Source organism: Elephas maximus, chromosome 6 (genome assembly GCF_024166365.1).
Source record: "Elephas maximus indicus isolate mEleMax1 chromosome 6, mEleMax1 primary haplotype, whole genome shotgun sequence".
Taxonomy (NCBI): domain Eukaryota; kingdom Metazoa; phylum Chordata; class Mammalia; order Proboscidea; family Elephantidae; genus Elephas; species Elephas maximus.
In genome coordinates, this window is record NC_064824.1 from 113,201,860 (window position 1) to 113,221,870 (window position 20,011).

The 20,011-nt window shown below is 37.5% G+C and overlaps 1 protein-coding gene across 2 annotated transcripts in view; it reads right to left on the reverse strand.

Moving 5' to 3' along the window:
* The window catches only part of BARD1 (BRCA1 associated RING domain 1), a 105,736-nt gene that overhangs the window by 34,777 nt on the left and 50,948 nt on the right, over positions 1-20,011 (reverse strand). For both annotated transcript variants that reach the window (XM_049888087.1, XM_049888088.1), the window contains 2 exons: positions 17,067-17,147; positions 14,923-15,095 (listed from right to left, as the gene is read on the reverse strand). In XM_049888087.1, coding sequence (XP_049744044.1) covers positions 14,923-15,095; positions 17,067-17,147 — 254 coding nt within the window. The remainder of the gene's footprint in view (positions 1-14,922; positions 15,096-17,066; positions 17,148-20,011) is intronic.

Genomic DNA, 20,011 nt, shown 5'->3' on the forward strand with positions numbered 1-20,011 from the left:
GCGAGGATGGTGCAGTGTTTCATTCTATTGTACGCAGGGCAGCAATGAGTAGGAACTGACTCGAAGGCACCTAACAGCAACAACATATGATTGACACGGCGGCTGCAACACCGGGCTCAAACAGCAATGACTGTGAGGATGTTGAAGGACCAGGCACTGTGTCGTTCTATTATACACAGGGTTGCTGTGAGTCAGAGCTGACTCGACAGCAGCTAAAAGCAATACAACATATATGGTAGTAAGTTTTTTAAAATGAGCATACTTCTCTTTCTAATCTTTTCTGATTTTTTTAAATGATAGTCTATCCATACAATGGCCATTAAAGTTCACGTGAAAAAGCAGTATGTAAGTCAGATATAAAATGATATACATGGTACAATATTAATTTTGTAAATTGTATTGCACGTAGAGAAAAAAAAAACCTGGAAGGAAAAAGGGTGAAGCATTAGGAGAATAGGAAAGAAGGTGTCAACTCTATCTGATGCTGCAGAGAAGTCACATATGGTGAGGGCCAGTAAGCACTATTGGGTTTAGAAACAAGATCGTTATCGTGATCTTGGTGAAAGTGGTTTTGGCGGCACAGTGAGAAAACAAGCCTAGAGAAAAAAATAATAAATGAACCACAGCAAATTTAATGACTGCCATTCATGACTATCGGATTTAATCCCTCGTTCTTCTTTGGACCCCAAAACCAACCAAACCCATTGCCATACTGGATAAACACTGAACATCTGTATATTCCCCTTTATGCCCAGTAACTTTCCTCCAGCAAACAGTCTTTCTCCAGTCAAGATATAATGCAATCAGCTGTATTTCAGTTTTCTGATTTACAACACGACACAAGTCAATATGCTGGGATTTGGATCTTCCCATATTCCCATACAATCAGAGCAGGCAATGTCTTAGCTTATTTCAAAAGGCAGCTTATCTCATCCACTATACTTGTTACGTGCCAATTTCATCCCTGACGTTATTATGCCCATGTACCAACTATGCAACACATATCCCAAAAACATGACAATTAAAAAACAGAAATCTAAGTTGAAGAACCAATATCCTAGGCTTTAGATGAAGTGCAAAAATGAACAAACGAATCTGTCATGCTACTATGCTGTCAAAAAAATCACTGCACACACAAGTATTTTTTTAAAAAAGACAAACTTAGATTTTACTCCTTAGAGAAATAAAACGTAAGAGCTGGACAAATGTACTTGAATGCAGTGTAATTGGATGTTATTCTCCCCAGAGCTTCTAACCAGTTCATTCCTGGTTTGAAGCCCCTGCTGAGAATTTTCATTTCTAAGAAGTTGGCAGGAAGTTATACATAAGAATCACTGGGGGATCTTGTTGGAATGTAGATTCTGATTCAGTATATCTGGGGTGGAAACGCAAATTCTCAGTAACTTGTTAGAAATGCAAATTCTCAGAAGGAGTTTAAACTGGGACAAACCAGTTCAAAGCCCCGTTTTGCACCAATACAAATCAAATCAACTGCAATCAGTTATGACAACACTGAGAACTGTGAGGTGAAAGTACTCCTTAAAAAAATCATATTAGCTATACTGTAGACTTTAAACTAAAAATAACCAATAACACAATAGTCTGAACCAGTAAGACCTTTTTATCTTCTAGAAACTACTTCATAAAATGACTAGCAGGGTTCCAGTCTATATTTAGGGTGCTTACTATCTCATGGAAACCCTGGTGGTGGTGTGGTTAAGTGCTACAGCTGCCAACCAAAAGGTCTGCTCCTTGGAAACTCTATGGGGCATTCTACTCTGTCCTACAGGGTCGCTATGAGTTGGAATCGACTCGACAGCAGTGGGTTTTTTTTTACTGTCTCATAAGGCCTTTAAATATGTGGTTTCTCCACTTGGATTATGGGTGGCTCCTGGTTATACACAATTCACTAAACTCTCAGCCCTCCAGTATTGCTAATGAACTGCAGAATGGCACAGTACAAATGCTTGAGTGAACGGTAACTGGTAAAACGTCAGTCATGCACCATGGGAGACGGAGTCTGTTAAACCTGTAATATTGTTTCTGCTTTGCTGTAACCGACTACCTACTGCCATCGTAGACCACTGGAATTTAGAATCAGACATAAGTTTAAATGTGGCACTACAAGAACACATAGCAAGAGAAGATGAGGCGTATTTCAGATTTCTCCTTTATTACTTATCATAAAACAAAACTTTTTCTATGATTTGAATGTACTAACACTTTTCTTAGATAATAATAGGTTGAAAAATCAGTTTAAAATGCACAAATTTACATTTATTCTCTTTTTAAAAACAGTTAATACATGGAGAAAAAGTTTGTTGTCACGTATCAGGGACTATCAATGTGACTGATTATTAATTGAAGTCAATGGTAAATCTGTTATTCTCTACCACTATAGAAAGGATAAATTTTTTTTTAAGATTTACTGCAACACCATGGACTCAAGATAGACATCAATAATAATTTAATTTGCTATTTTACTGGGATCAGCTACCAAGGCAGATTATAGAATGATCTTTTTTAAATGTACTTAACTATAGGCTGTTCTCTTATTTTCTGGCATGATTCAACCTAAAGTCTTAACAATTAAAGTAGGTACCCTGGAAAGATATACAAGATTTAGAAAACACTGCCTTTGCCTGTAATCTTACTAAGGACAAATACTCATTCAAGAAGTAAGCATAAAAGTGATAAAATGTAAACCAAAGCATAAATAATGAGGTGAGATGTGGGATGGATTTCAAAGGAGGTAAAGAATATTGTTATTGCTGCTAGCTGCCATTGAGTCAGCTCCAATTCTCAGTGACCCTATGCAATACAGAAAGAAACACTGCCTCGTCTTGCACCATTCCTCACAATTGTTGCTATGCTTGAGCCCATTGTTGCAGACACTGTGTCAATCCATCTCATTAAGTGTCATCCTCTTTTTCGCTGACCCTCTATTTTACTAAGCATGATGTCCTTCTCCAGGGACTGATCCCTCCTGATAATATGTCTAAAGTATGTGAGACGTAGTTTCGCCATCCTTGCTTCTGAGGAGGAGTCTGGCTGCACTTCTTCCAAGACAGACCTATTCATTCTTTTGGCAGTCCATGGTATATTCAATATTCTTAGCCAACACCACAATTCAAAGGTGACAATTCTTCAGTCTTCTTTATCCATCATCCAGCTTTCGCATGCATAGGAGGCGACTGAAAACACCATGGCTTGGGTCAGGCATACCTTAGTCTTCAAGGTGACATTTTTGCTTTTCAACACTTTAAAGAGGTTTTTGCAGCCAATTTGCCCAATGCAATGCATCTTTTGATTTCTTGACTGCTGCTTCCATGGGTGTTGATTGTGGATCCAAGTAAAATGAAATCCTTGACAACCCCAATCTTTTCTTTTTTAATCACGATGTTGCTTATTGGTCCAGCTGCGAAGATTTGTTTTCTTTATGTTGAAGTGTAGTCCATACTGAAGGCTATGGTTTTGGATCTTCATCAGTAAGTGCTTCAAAGTCCTCTTCACCTTAAGCAAGCAAAGTTGTGTAATCTGCATAATGCAGGTTGTTAATGAGTCTTCCTCCAATCCTGCTGCCCCGCTTCTTCTTCATATAGTCCAGCTTCTCGGATTATTTGCTCAAGTTTACAGACGGAATTAAAAAAAAAAAAACCCACTGCCATCGAGTTGATTCTGATTCATAGCGACCCTATAGGACAGAGTAGAACTGCTCCATAGAGTTTCCAAGGAGCGCCTGGCAGACTGAATACGTATGGTGAAAGGATCCAACCATGATGCACGCCTTTCCTGACTTTAAACCATGCAGTAGCACCTTGTTCTGTTCAAACCGCTGCCTCTTGAACCACATACAGATTCCTCATGAGCACAATTAAGTACTCCAGAATAACCATTCTCTGCAATGTTATCCATAATTTGTTATGATCAACACAGTCTAATGCCTTTGCGTAGTCAATAAACACAGGTAAACATCTTTCTGGTATTCTCTGCTTTCAGCCAGGATCCATCTGACATCAGCAATGATATCCTCCTCTTCTAAATTTGGCTTGAAGTTCTGGCAGTTCCCTGTCGATATACTGCTGCAGCCACTTCTGAATGCTCTATAGCAAAATTTTGCTTGCATATGATATTAATGATATTGTTCACTTCACTAATTTCCAAATTCCTACCTTTCTTGGAAATAGGCGTAAATATGGATCTCTTCCAGTCAGTTGGCCGGGTAGCTATCTTCCAGATTTTTTGGCATAGACAAATGAGCACTTCAGCACTGCATCTGTTTGTTGAAACATCTTGTTTGGTATGCCCTCAATTCCCGGAACCTTGTTTTTCGCCAGTGCCTCCAGTGCAGCTTGGACTTCTTCCTTTAGTACCATCAGTTCCTGATCATATGTTACACCTCTTGAAATGGTTGAACATCAACCAATTCTTTTGGTAGAGTGACTTTGTGTATCCCTTCCATCTTCTTTTGATGCTTCCCACATCATTCAGTATTTTCCCTGTAAGGTCCTTCGGTATTGCAACACAAGGCTTGAATTGTTTCTTCAGTTCTTTCAGCTTGAGAAATGCTGAACGTGTTTTTCCCTTTTGGTTTTCTATCTCCAGGTCTTTGCACATGTCATCATAATACTTTGTCATCTGGACCCTGCCCTTTGAAATCTCCTGTTCAGCTCTTTTACTTGATCATTTTTTCTTTTTGCTTTAGCTACTCGACGTTCAGGAGCAAGTTTCAGAGTCTCTTCTGACATCCATTTAGGTCTTTTCTTTCTCTCCTGTCTTTTTATGACCTCTTCTTTTCTTCATGTATGATGTCCTTTATGTCATTGCACTATGCATCTGGTCTTCAGTCATTAGTGTGCAACGCATCAAATCTGTTCTTGAGATGGTCTCTAAATTCAGGTGGAGTAAACAAAAAAAAAAAAAGTTTTTTTTTTTTTTTTTATACTCAAGGTTGTGCTTTGGCTCTCATGGACTTGTTCTAATTTTCTTTAGTTTCAACTTGAACTTGCACATGAGTAATTGATGGTCTGGTCCACAGTTGGCCCCTGGCCTTGTTCCGACTGATGATGTTGAGTTTTTTCATCGTCTACTTCCACAGATGTAATCGATCTGATTCCTGTGTATTCTAGCTGGTGAAGTCCATGTGTATAAAAATAGTCACCGTTTATGTTGGTGAAAAAAAGGTATTTACAATGAACACGTTGTTGGTCTTGCAAAATTTAATTGTGTGATCTCTGGCATGGTTTCTATCATAAAGGCCATTTTTTCCAACTACTGATCCTTCTTCATTTCCAACTTTTGCATTCCAAACTCCAGTAATTATCAGTGCATCCTGACTGCATGTTCAATTTCAGACTGCAGAAACTGGTAAAAATTTCTTCATCTCTGACCTTAGTGGTTGCTACATAAATTTGAATAAGAGCTGTATTAACTGGTCTTCCTTGTAGATGTATGGATATTATCCTGTCACTGACAGCACTGTACTTCAGGATAGAGCCTAAAATGTTCCTTTGACCATGAATGCAGGTCATTCCTCTTTAAGCTGTCATTTCCAGCATAGTAGGCCATATGACTGTCCAATTAAAATTACCAATACCAATCCACTTCAGTTCACTAATGCCTAGGATATCAATTGCTATGTGTTCCATTTCATTTTTGAGGATTTCTAATTTCCCTAGATTCATACTTCATACATTCCAAGTTCTGGTTATAAATGGATGTTTGCAGCTATTTCTTCTCATTTTGAGTCATGCCACATCAGCAAATGGAGGTCTCGAAAGCTTGACTCCATTCACATCCTTAAGGTTGACTCTACTTTGAGGAAGCAGCTCTTCCCCAGTCATCTTTTGAGTGCCTTCCAACCTGAGGGACTCATCTCCTGGCACTATATCAGACGATGTTCCGCTGCTATTCATAAGGTTTCCACTGGCTAATTCTTTTCAGAAGTAGACCGCCAGATCCTTCTTCCCAGCCTGTCTTAGTCTGGAAGCTCAGCTGAAACCTGTCCACCATGGGTGGCTCTCCTGGTATCTGAATACCACTTGCATAGCTTCCAGCATCACAACAACACACAAGCCCCGACAGTATGAAAAACTAACAGACGCATGGGGGAAGTAAAGAATATACACTGGCAACCAAAAAGGCCTGGAGTCCAGGACTAGAAACTGAAATGTATCAGATGAATATGGGGGCTTGTAAAGGGAATGATCATGGTATTTCTGAAATTGATGAAACTGATAGAAGAATGCCTCAGTCAAGGCTGAAGCCTTCTATTAAGGCTGAAGAGTCTAAACACTGTATGCTCAAGGATAAAACCAAAAACCGTTGTCATCGAGTCAATTCCAACTCCTAGTAAACCCACAGGACAGTGTAGAACTGCCCCATAGGGTTCACAAGAAGCAGCAGGTGGATTCGAACTGCCAACATTTTTATTAGCAGCCTGAACTCCTAACCACTGAACCACCAGGGCCCCATGCTCAAGGGTAGAGGTCAAAAAAAAAAAGTCTTAAGAAAATTACTAGGATTAAATAGAATGAAGTACCTCAGAAAAAGATGGAAAATTGAGGAAATAATCAGGCACAAAGCAATGGGCATTAGAGAAAAAGTAAAGTGTCTGAAAATGGAAATGCAAATATTATATGATATGGACAATGCAACACCAATATACTTAAACCTATTTTCAGAATATAGGAAAACTTCAACATTTTTTTAACTGCTAAATCTACATGTACTGCTGGAGAGTATATTAATACCTCTTACATGCACCATTTCTGAGAGTTCAATTCTTTTAAAGTCCTTTCAAAGAAGGCCTTTAATAATTCAATGATTTCCAAATGATTATATGTAGATAATCTATATTGGATCTCAAAATTTTTATTTCTTCTGGTTACTGAAATATTTTACATGATCACTGACCAAAAAGATACCTTTCTCATTCTTAATTTTTTTTTCCCTCTTCCTTCACAACACAAGTATATAGGCAAATTTTACCAGTTTTTTCTTTTTTTTTTAATCTAACATCTTCTTGCCCTATTTCTTTACCTGCAATTTTAAATCATAATTATGAAAATATGATTCACATAAAACTTTTGAAGAAATGACTGAAGATTTGAAACTTATTTATATAATATTTAAGCGCTCATAAGTTATTGCTTTTTGCTATCTAAAAGCTGCTAAGAAATATTGGTGGACTGTTGCTTGATATAAGTTGCTATATATCTATAGAAACATGGATATATGTATTAATATACTTATATAAAATACATATACATCAGAACTAGAAATTATTAATTCATATATACAGCTATACATATATAAAGAGTTGATTCCAACTTATAGCGACCCTATAGGACAGAGCAGAACTGTCCCATAGGGTTTCCAAGGAGCAGCTGGTGGATTCAAACTCCCAACCCTTCAATTAGCAAGAGAGTTCTTAACCAATATGCCGCTATATACATATTTATACACACACACACATATATAAAACATACATGGAGTAAATACACACACAAAAAAAGTACATAGAATAAGTAAATGTGTATATACTTACAATGGAAAAGTTATAAACATCACTTGGAAATTAGTTTGGCAAATATTCATTCATTCAGCCAGTACTTTTTTTTTTTTTTAATGTACCAGACACTCATTCAGACAGTAAAGAACCAATGAGATAAAAGGCAGTTACTGTCCTTTCAGAGCTCAGTGTAGCAAAGCGGAGGGAAGTACACAAGAAGGACTTAGAAATCTGGCAAAACTTCTCAGACTTGAAAGGAGGAAAGAGGAGAAGGGGTGAAGAGGTTGAATAAGAGTATCCCAGTAGAGAGAAAAGTTTGTGTAAAGTTGAAGTGAAATGGCAGCATTGTATTATATGGGTCTACTGGCCCAAACAATATTTTCTACTTAAGAGTTCTACATCCTTCCAAGGAAAACTGTTAATGGCCAAATGCCAAATCCTAAACCCTACAGATCTGCAAAAAAAAAAAAAAAAGGCACATGCCTTCTTCATACATTCAAAACAATCCTGATGCAACCATAAGAGCTTCTGTCCTAGGTTCACGCTGCGATGTACAGAAAACTCTTATTTTAGCTACCAGAGATAAATGTCTTATAAAACAATAAATTCAGAGGTGAATAAATTAATGCTGTGTTCAAAAGCAAGATGCCTATAAAAATGCCAAAGTTTGCATAGCAAAAGCTCAAAGCACATTATAAAGTACTCTGTGACTTTTTTTAAAAAAAGGCATTAGAATATTAAAATTAAATCAAAACAGAAGACAATGTCTGAAGGAGATACGACCTTATACTATATACATATTCTCTCCACAATCATAAGACCTCACAGTTGGAAAATTCACAGTTGAAGAACATAGCCTCCATGGGGAAAAATAATATTGCGAAACCTCACCGGTCAGCCTATGAAAGCTTCTGTATTTTTTAAATTAAATAAAGATAGCAAATAGAGTATCAATGATATTTCAACTTAGTACTGCACGCAGGTTAATTTCTACATGCCACTATTTTTTTTTTTTTACAACTAAGGAGAGAGCTCTTGACTGTTCTCTCCAATAGTTATACGCATATGGTCTTAGCACCATTCATGAGAACTTAGTATCAGAATACAGAACTATCTAACCCAGATCACTTAGCCCTCTTACACAAGCTTCCCTCCCTCCTAAAGACTTTCAAGAGTAACTCTAAGGCAGGACTTCCTTTGTTTTAGTTTTTCTTTTCTTTCTCACGGCTACATTACAAAAACCTTTATTCCTCTCTACATTTTGTTTTACCCCCAACTGAAATAATTCAAACTAAAATTCTTACAGCAGAAGAAAAGGCAGAGAGTCAATCAAAATATACCACATGTGGAGCAGAAGAACCAGCACTTGATGTCAGGACATTAGTGCTTTATCAAACATGCCTTCAATAAAAAAAAATAAATAAATAAATTTTTTTTTAATAGATCTCCATTAACTATCATTCCTATGTCTATAAATCAAAATTCATTATCATTGAGCCGATTCAGACTCATAGTGACCCTACAGAACAGAGGAGAACTGCCCCACAGCATTTCCAAGGCTGTCATCTTTATGGAAGCAGACTGCGTATCTTCGTCCTGCAGAGCAGCTGGTGGGTTCAAACTGCCAACCTTTCTAAGAGCAGCCAAACACTTAACCACTGTGCCACCAGGCCTTCTCCTCAGGTCTATAAGGCAATAAAAATCAACGGATACAATGCTGGTCTACAGGCCTACTTCAGCGTGCAGGGTCCTGAAGTACGTGAAAACAAAGGCGGTATTTTCTAAAGTTTTGTATACATAGACTACCACAATATTTTACTAAAAAATATATCAAGGATGACTTGAAGTTTTATGGGTTTGAGATACTCTGATATACATACGGATGCTGAAATATGCTAAGGATGTATTTCCTCACAGACCCTGATTTACTATTATGCCCTATGTTAAGTATCAGTAAGATGATCTTCCTGGGTATCCTCCTAAAATCACAGTCTCAAATAAAACTGCAAAGTAGGCACATTTTGTTTTTATAGACCACAGGCTTGATAAACTTAATGGGACAACAAAAAGTCCATATTCTCTTTAGTACCTGTATTCTATTAATAAATTAGCATTTGAGAATGATAATTAATAATAACAAAACTAGAGAGAGCTCTAAAAAGAATACAATATATATGTTACAGAATATATAATGCTGTGCCAACAACTGGGTCGGGGAAAGGACTTATTTGTATAAGATACTCCATTCGTGTATCACAGGCCAGATAAAGTTGAAAGAATCCTGATGGCTTTTAAGAAGCTACTAGTATAATTTTGATATCAAGATGTGAGCGCACGAAAATGAAAGATAAAACAACTATTCTAGATTATAATTAAAAATGCAAAAATCCTAAATCAAATCCAAACAAACTAACTTAAAATTATTTGTTTAAAGAATAACACACTACGGCAAGTCAAATTTAACCCAGGAATGCAAGGATAATTTAATATTAGAAATTTATTAACGACATCAACAGGCAAAAAGTATAAGATCATCTCAGTATTAGCTGAAAATCATTTAATAAAATAAAATTCAATCTTGTTAAAAAACAGTAAATGAAGACCAGAAGGAAGCTTCCATAGACAATGACAAACTCCAATCTCAAACCTATGGCTAAAATTTAAAAAAAAAATTGAGAAACAGCATGCCAACTATCACATTATTTTATAATATTGTTCTGGAAGATTTGGCAAATGCAGTAAAAGATGCAACAGAAATAAAAGCTAATAAATGATAATTATATTCTTAAAATCAGGTGTTGGTTGGATGTAAGAGAAATGTACTAAAATCAACAGCTTTCCTTTGTTATTAAGAACAGCCCGTTGTACTTCTTAACAGAACATTCAGTTCACCAAGGCAACAAAAGAATCAAATACCTAGGCTAACCTCAATTAATGAAGTTATATGCATGTATGCATGTACACACACAGAGTATCTTTAAAAAATACGAAACTTTAACGCTGTTGTGGAGCCGCCACTCAGTTCTGACTCGTGGCTACCCCAAGTGTTCCAAGTAGAACCACACTCCGTAGGGTTTTCGAGGCTGTGATCTTTTGGAAGCAGCTCACTAGGCCTTACTTCCAAGGCATCTCTGGTTGGGTCTGAAATGCCAATCTTTCAGTTAGTAGTCTAGCGCTTAACCACTTTGTGGCACCCAGGGAATACTAAAACTTTACTAAGATAAATGGAACAAAAGACTTAAAGAAATGGAGAAACCATGTGAATAGGTAAGAAACCAACTTTATTAATCCATTGTAATCTACACATTTACGCAATTTCAATCAAAATCCTAATAGGATAGTTGTGAAACTTGCCACATCCACCAAAAAAAAAAAAAACCAAACTTCATCTGAAAGAACAAGTTGATAAAAATAGCTAAGACCCCACCTCCCCCCCCCCCACACCCCCATACCCCATTGCTACTATCACTATTTTAATTCAGACTCTCCTCATTCCTCCCCTGGATTATTAGACATACCCTGTAACTGAGCTCCCTGCTAGAGTGAAGAAGAAAGCTTTTAATTTAAAATCTAACCTCTTTAGCACACAAGGCCTTTCATGGTCTCTGCCTACCTCCTCCAGCCTCTGCTCTCATCACCCTCCCCGCTTTCATTCCAGTCTTCTATCACTAACAGACATTTTAGAACTGAATGAACACGCAGTCTGGCCTTAGTGTACCTTGTCTTAGAACCCTTATCTCCTCTTTCTGAAAACTCTATCCCCTATTCTTTTTGGTCTTCAAAACTCATTAGAAGTGCTTCTTCCTCCAGAAGGCTGTTCACGACTTCCTCCAGTCTTATTCAGAGCCTTATCGTAGATTTTCGTAGAAACCTGAGCAACGTTTTATGAAGGCATATATTACTCTATTCTGTTCTGTAATCAGCAATCTGCGTTCACTCCTACTAGAACATAAGCAACCAGAGACAACAACTGGGGAGGTGGTGAAATGAAAGGAGCAATGGAGGGAGTATGAGAAAACCTAACAGGGCTTCATCATAGACCCAGGAAGGGACGGCACCTATATAAAAAGAAGACTTCAATCTCTAAAATAATAAAGATTGCCAAAACGTCTGTTTCAGAACTAAAGGATGTCATTTAGAAACTTAAAATAAGTAAAAGGACCCTTCTTAACTACAACTTCTATTAATCAAAGTACCAGGCAAGAATGACGGAAGGACATTTGTTCTATCTGAATCTCATCCTTCTAGGGATGGGAAGAGTCTAGTCCTGGTCATTAAGAAAAGATTTCCATCAAGAGTAAAAGAGATATATGGTAATAACCAGAGAAAGGAAAAGGAAACACGCTTACCACCTCAGATTCCAACGTCTGAGACACGTATGGCTTAAAATGAGCAAGGGTTTCAGATGACAAAAGGAGGATAAGTAGTAATAACTATAGAGTCTTCTTGCCCCAGCCCTCCTTCCACACTCCCTTAAGAACTGGAGGAAGGCACAGGAATGAATTTCATCTGATCTCATCTGTCAGTTCTTAAATCTAGAAAAACACTGACAGAGGGAAAGAGAGACCTCACAGTGTTAAGGCTATAGAATTTACTTTGGATAACCACGATCCCATAAAAGGTAACAAACTGTGGGTACCTATTTGGAAAAGAGACTCAGAATTCTACCCAGGGAGCACACATCATTTACTCAACAGCTATCAGAAACCAGTTCAATCACCCTAGTAAAGGAGCAGTCAATGGGAACATGGTTTTAGGCATTCTCTTTAGACTTATAGTGATGGTGGGGGGCAGAGGGAGGAAATTCCTATTTTCAACTCATGTGATTCTTTAACAAACACTAAGTTAAGGCTTGGGAAAGCAGACCAGCCTCTGGTCCATAGAGCTTACAACCTAATGAGAAGATAATAAGTAAAGAAGTAAATATACTACCATCTAAGTTCTATGATTAGAGGAAGCACCATATACATAAACTTGTGGAGTCCGGAAAGTAAGTCAAAATGAAACAATCTCTAAGATGAGATCCAAAGAATGTGAAATTAGCCACCACAAATGAATATTCCTGAGAGAGGGAAAGGATGTATAAAGGCTAGGAGACAAAATAGCCTGGAACATCTTAAGGAAATAGAAATTCAAAATGGCTAGTGCAAAAAACACTTGAAGTGAAAGGGCACAGGAGAAACTGTGGAAAAACGAGAGGTAAGTAGCACCAAACCATCCAGGGTCTAATAAACCATGTCTGGAGACTGACTTTTATCTTTATTGAGAGGAACCCATTGAAGGGTTTTAAACCAATAAGTGATATAGCCAGACATGTTTTTTTTTTAAATCTCCCTGGGGAATAAATTAATCTAAAAAGAAGGATACCAGTCAGGAAACTAGTGAAGCCAATCGACTGAACCACAACTCTAAGAAAATAAAACACAAAGCAAAAACAACAGAAGAATGCTTACTATGATGACCAACTATCTGGAATAGCAGGAATAACAATGTTTAGAAACAGTTACCATAGATTAAATCTATACCTGTATTTGCCCTAAAAACCCAGAACCCAGTGCCGTCGAGTCAATTCCGACTCATAGCGACCCTATAGGACAGAGTAGAACTGTCCCATAGAATTTCCAAGGAGCGCCTGGAGTATTTGCCCTACAAAAAAAGTTGTCTTAATATACGTTATTCAACATCATCCTCATCCCTTTTGCCAAAGAAACCCTCCTTCCCCACTATCTTAACTGTATCAGCCAGGTATCCAACACAGTAGCCACTTGCCACATGCGGCTATTTAAGTTAATTAAAATAAATTAAAAAATTTAGCTCCTCAGTAGCAGTAGCCAACATTTCAAGTATTCAAGATGGGCAATGGCTACTTTAAGGCACAGAACATTCCCATCAAAGCAGAAAGGTCTACTGGATAAATCTGGGCTACAGATACAATTAAATCTGCCAGGTGACTAGGTAATCCTAACTTAAAACAACACAGATCTATCTCAGGCACCTGCGAAGGTAGGCTTGCTCACTGTCTTATGGCCACACCTTGTATATTAAGAAGCCTTCACAGTGCAGTGAAGAATCATGGCATACAAACCACAAGACAGGCCTGTGCTTTGGCTCATTAATCCTCACTATACTTGGAAGAAATAGAAAAGCAGCAGGCATCACCCATGTTTTATAGGTGAGGACACCAAGGCACAGAAATTAACCTGCCTGAGGCTATGAAGTCAATAATGGAGTCACAAATAAAAGCTGCATTCCCTAATGCTCTAGTCGGTGCTCCATTCATTAAAGTAGTCATGGCTGATTTAAGAACCCCAGGACGGAAACTATCCAGTTTCACCTGGCCCAGGCAACCATTTGCTTTATCAAATGGCTTGCTTCATCCACAGAAGTGTCATATCTATTAGGTCCAATATATATAAAATAAAAAATTTAAAAAAACAGAAGAATATGTAGCCCCTGAACTTGCCCCAACTATCTTCTAACAGAAAATGGAAAATAAAGGAAATGAGACTTATTTACTGAAACTAACAGCACCAAAGCATGGTACTTTCCTGCATTATTAATTGGCTTTTCAATTATATTACACAGTTACCTATAAAACATTACAAGCTAGAAGCTCTGCATTTTGTAATTCTTATTTGCTTCTGTACCAGGGCAAGCCTGACTTTTGTATGCTCTTTCTAAACCTGTAGAAGCAATGAGGGCCCAGGGAGGCAATTCTTGCATTTTCATTTCAACTATCCCATTAGCTGGAAAGAGTAAATTAATATATAGGGAGACATGAACCAAGTTACAGATTAAGGACATAAAATCCACATATGGCACTTGCTTGTGACACTCTTGACAATAGCAATTTTAAAATGCAGCCGCCAGAATTCACTAATGCTTCTCTATGCCCTGACACTGCAAAACCATTTACCTAGAGCCTCATTTGGATGATGTGAAAAATCTAAGAAATAATCACTGCACTTGCCCAGCATCAGAATTCTTACATACTTTAACTGTTATACCAAATAGGCAGAGAGACAACATAAAATAGAATATATAAAACAGTTTTAAAGTATTTAGAAGCATACAAAATAGTTATTTCTACTCTTCTAGTTCTTATTTATAAACATGAATCTACTAAATACAAAAACTAAGTGGCTTTGTCCAGAAAAATAAAAGCTTCTAAAATTAATTGATAAATGTTTCTGAATTAAAAGAGCAAATCTTCCCAAGTATATAAGTATCATAAAAGAAAAGAACGTGAACACTAATTTTAAATCCAGAACATAATGGTTACCTCTAATTTTAGTTGTGAATGAAGAGAGAAAGCCACCAACTTGGGTAATAAAGTCTTGGTTGTATTACATACCTTAACTCAGGAAAGCAAGTCAACTAAAACAACGTTTTAAAATTAAACTACTTACACAGCGTTCCTGGAGGCTCCATAGGAAAGTAAGAGCTTGACTATGTCCATGTGCCCATTCTTGGCCGCGTCGTGAAGTGGCGAGTCATTCTGATACCCAGTGCTGTTTACCAATGCCTTGTGCTGAAGCAACAATTCCACTACCTTCAGGTGCCCATGATTGCAGGCCTCATGCTAAATAGATAAAAAGAAGAGTCATGAGGAAAAGCAATGACTAATGTTACAATGAAGCAATGAATAATATTATAAAAAATAAATGTGAAGCTCAGTCAGTGAATTTATTCTTACCTAAACACTCATTCAAATAAATCGTTGACAAAGTGAAAGCAACAATTAATAATCTTCATGATGATACATGGTAATTCACAAAAAAAGAAGAGGCTATTATGGGAGCCCTGGTGATGCAATGGTTGAGCACTCGGCTGCTAACCAAAAGGTCAGCAGTTCGAACCCACCAGCCGCTCCACGAGAGAAATATGTGGCAGTCGGCTTCCATGAAAGATTATAGCCTTGGAAACCCTATGGGGCAGTTCTTCTCTATCCTATAGGGTCACTATGAGTCGTAATCTACTTGACAGCAACGGGTTTGGTTTTGATTCATTTAAGCCTTGTGCCAACTGTTTTTGTTTTTTTTTTTAAGAAGAAAATGTAGCTTTATACTCACTATAACTCCTAGTGTTCTTTCTTTTAGATAAAAATGTAGGTTTAAACCTACTAAAGCTCCTAAATTGTTACAATAAAGAATTTAAAAAAAAAAAAACACCCTTAGAAAGTAGTTAACCTGATCTTGCAAAAAATCTGAAATTGTCCAAGGCTGAATGGAATGCAATGAATGGGGTGCCTAGCCATGTACTAAGGTGTGCACCAGCACACATACATAGCCACGCGACAAAGTGAAGACGCGGGAACAGCAACCGCATCTCCAAGACATGCCTCTCCATTTGCTGAAGCTACAGACAGTGGTGTGGCTGGTGTCGGTGAGAACAGAAATAACACAGGGCAGGTGTTCAAAAAAGTTCACTGGAAGAATGGCACAGCTGGTAACTCAATGGAATATTCCAAGATGTTTCACATGCAAACCTTTCCTTCATGTCTCATGAACTGCTAATAATGCTACTATGTTGTAATCTAATAAATCTCAGGCATGTTGAGTTTTTTAAGTACATCTATTTCAATTCTTAATAGGCAATACTACAGTGAAATCTGTAGGTCTATTTCTAGGAGAAAGGAATCCAAATGGGGCATCAGGTCCTTTAAATCACCCACTAGCCTTTACTACAATTTGCCTAAGTGTCTTTAAAAAAAAAAAAAGAAAGAAAAAAGTGACCTTCTTGTGAAAAAGATAGCCAGCCTATAGAGTCCAAACAACAAAGTGACTCTGATCCAGGCTAAACCTTCCCAGCTTAAGAATTTGGCAAGGAGAAGTCATTCTACAACTTTAAACTCTTTTTTGCACCTGACCTAATGAGAGCCTTCTAAGTTCTGTACTGAATTTCCTGCTTACAGGACAAAGGGATCCACCACATTTGTTGACACTTTGTGGCTGCACTCAAATCTCATACTTACTATCTAATGTAATTAGCCCACACAACACTTGTCTCCAAGTACCTGAGCCATTCTTTTTCCACAGTATTCTTCACACTGCATTTTTAGTAATAATAAGCAGACTTTAAAAAAAAAAAAAAAAGGTTACTGTAAGCTTTCTACTGCCTCTATATATTTGCAAGTAGACAGGGTACAAGTGAGGCTAAAGATAGAGCCTCAGTGAGAATCATTTCCTTATGATACATTTCTTCTATCAAATTTCTATGACCTTTCTTTGTTCCAAGAACCCTGGCTCCGTTGGCATACAATGCTGCAGAACGAAGCCTGGTGCTGGTGGCAGCCACTGCCTCCGTTCACTAGCTGAAGTCTGCAGTACAGGGAAACCACATTCCTGACTCTACAGGTAGTCAGTCAGTAAAGCCAATTTCCTGCCTGTCAGCAGTAAAAAGCTAGATGGAAAATCATCACTTTCTCATACTGAGTGAATAAATTCTTTAGGTTAAAGAGAGTGTATATGTGGCAGAGGAAAATATACAGACAACTACATAAACTATAAAACATAAACATAATTATAATAAAAACAAACAAATAGAAAACTACCAATGGTGTCCATCCGGCATGGTCTTTAACATTTGGGTCACTTCCATTTTGTAAGAGGTATTCAACAGAAGGTACGTCGCCCTATTAGAACAATGAAAAAATAAAAAGAAATTAAAAATATCAAGAAAAGTAAATATTGAGTTGTCGCGGTTGATTTTTTTGTTTGCTTGTTTGTTTTTAAGACCCTGTCTTCTTCGATCTTCAATGTATTTATTATGAGCTAATACATAAGTTCTCCATGAGTTAGAATTGACTCGATGACAACAGGTTTTGTTTTTTGTTAGGCACCAAGTAATGGAAGTCATATGGACATTCTTTCAACCCATATTCAAAATTCATTTCAAGATACCAAATAAAGTGCCGAAGATGACCTGATCATAATAAAGTTTTTACAGACATAGTCTCATTGGTGAAAAAAATCCTGAACATTCATAAAAATGGTTTCTGAACACTGTCTACAACAAAATTAAAGCCAAGAAGACTGACTGGTGAAACTGTTAAAACTGCCAGAAACTATTATTGATGTTATTCTATTTATCTTCATGCATCTATTTAGTTTATATACACCTTATTTGCTCAAAGGTATTTTGTAGGCAGAAGCAGTTGCTTTGTTTAAAATGACAGAAAGGGATGAACAGAAACCTATTCAAATGCCCTGTGGAATCAGCATTCATTTTTTTTCCTCCTGGTTCAAGACTAAAACCACCACCCATCATCAACTAACAGAACTACAGGAAATGGAGCTGATACACCCTAACAAATTTTTTTCTAGTAGACAAATGGTTTTCAACCCCTCTTTTTTTTCCTGTTTCAACACTCTGAAAATATATAATTTTATAACAGTGGGTCCCTGACCTAGTGAAAGGAGAAGGGGGATGGGAAGAAGTAACAAATGCTGCAACTTTAGTTTAGAATTCATAACTTTTTTTTTTTTTTTTGAAGGAAGTGAACCAGGTATGCGGAATAAGTGAATTAAAATGAGATACAAGGCAAGGAAAACAAACTAAAGGCAGGCAAGGTTAATTCTACTTTCATATTATCAAGGCACTTTCAATGCGATTGTCAAATAGCATTAAAGACCCCTTTCCATTTTGAACTTTTTCTATGTCTTGTTTGTCATGATTTACCTAAGCCCTAACAGTTAACCCAGTTACTGGACTTAAAACCTATCTTTTAAAGGAATAAATGAAGGAACTTGCTTTGGAAGTCAGGCTTCCATCTCTCGTGGGCCTCCCATGAAAATGAACCCTGTTCATAGGAGTTAAGTCTGGGAACTGGTCTCAAGAAATCTCTCTCTCTCTTATTTTTGTTCCTTTACCCAGAGGTGAGAAATCACCACACCAGGAAGATCTGATAGCTATCCTTCATATTTGATTATATCTTAAGTTTAAGTACTAGTCAACTCTTAAAGCCTTTTGAAAATTCTCTGTAAAAGATAAAGCCTCTTTTAAAACAATGTCAGACTTCAGGAAGATGTGTGACATTTATACACTGGGACGCAGGTGAAATTCCCTTGAAACTACACTAGTATTACTATCAAGGCAGTCACTCCGAATAAAACTAATTCAGTTCTTTTAGGATAACGGAGGAAGGGATATCTAAGTCCATGAAGATAAAAACGAAGCAAAAACCACCGACAGAGCTTACTCTGAAAAAGCCTGAATAAATAAAAGTTATATATGACAGTTGGGTTCCATTACTTTTATGATATACTTCTTTAGGGAGAAGAAAATCTCCTCCTACTCCCAGCCCCAACAATCTTTTCTGAAATTAGTTTTTCTTTTTTTTTCTCTATCTGTTTGATGATGGTGAAGTCACTCAAAAAAACAAAAGAAAAAAACTGTTGGTCAAGTTGATTCTAACTCACAGCAACCCTACAGGACAGAGTAGAACGGCTTCACAGGGCTTCTAAGGAGCTGCCAGCAGATATGAAAGGCTGACCTTTTGGTTAGCAGCCAGCGGGAGCTCTTAACCACTGTGCCACCAGGGCTCCAGAGAAGGCACCTATGTTCCCTAAATACAGTAGCATTCGCTTTTATTAGACTGTTTCTTCTTCTCTTTCTTCTATTTCCACGTTTTGGGCTACTTCTCAAAAGCAGCAAAACTTTACTAAGGTTTTTCTTAAAAAAGTAAGTCCACATGCAGTGTGGATTTTTACATTCCTAAGGAAGCCCTGGTGGCATAGTAAAGTGCTACAGCTGCTAACCAAAAGGTCGGCAGTTTGAATCCGCCAGGCGCTCCCTGGAAACTCTACGGGGCAGTTCTACTCTGTCCTATAGGGTCGCTATGAGTCTGAATCGACTCAGCGGCAGTGGGTGGTGGTAAACTAACAAAATGACCTTATAACATTTAATAGGTCTAAAAATAAGCATTATATATGTTTCTAATTGATTGCCAGTTCCAATGAAAATTTTCCTCAAGGTTCCTAGGGGTGCAAATTCTGCACTTCCAGGGCAAGTGAGCATGTGTTTAATAACTCCTGCTACATATCCGAGTCAGTTCCAAACGTACTCAAGAACATCTGTCAAGATAAAAATTTGAATTTTTTAAAACAATCCCACAAATATTCTACAGATGAAGTGCCAGAACCACACACATTTCTAACCTATAACATGTGTCATGGATTCAACAGTGTCCCCCCAAAATATATGTCAACTTGGTTAGGCCATGATTCCCAGTATTGTATGGTTGTCCTTCACTTTGTGATTGATGTGATTTTCCTAAGTGTTGTAAATCCTAACTCTGTGATGTTAATGAGGTAGGACAGGCGGCAGCTATGTTAATGAGGCATGACTCAAGCTACAAGATTGGACTGCACCTTGAGACAATCTCTTTTGAGATATAAGAGAGAGAAGCGGACAGAGAGATGCGGGACCTCATACCACCAAGAAAGCAGCGCCCAGAGCAGAGTATGTACTTCAGGCCCACGGTTCCTACAGAGAGAA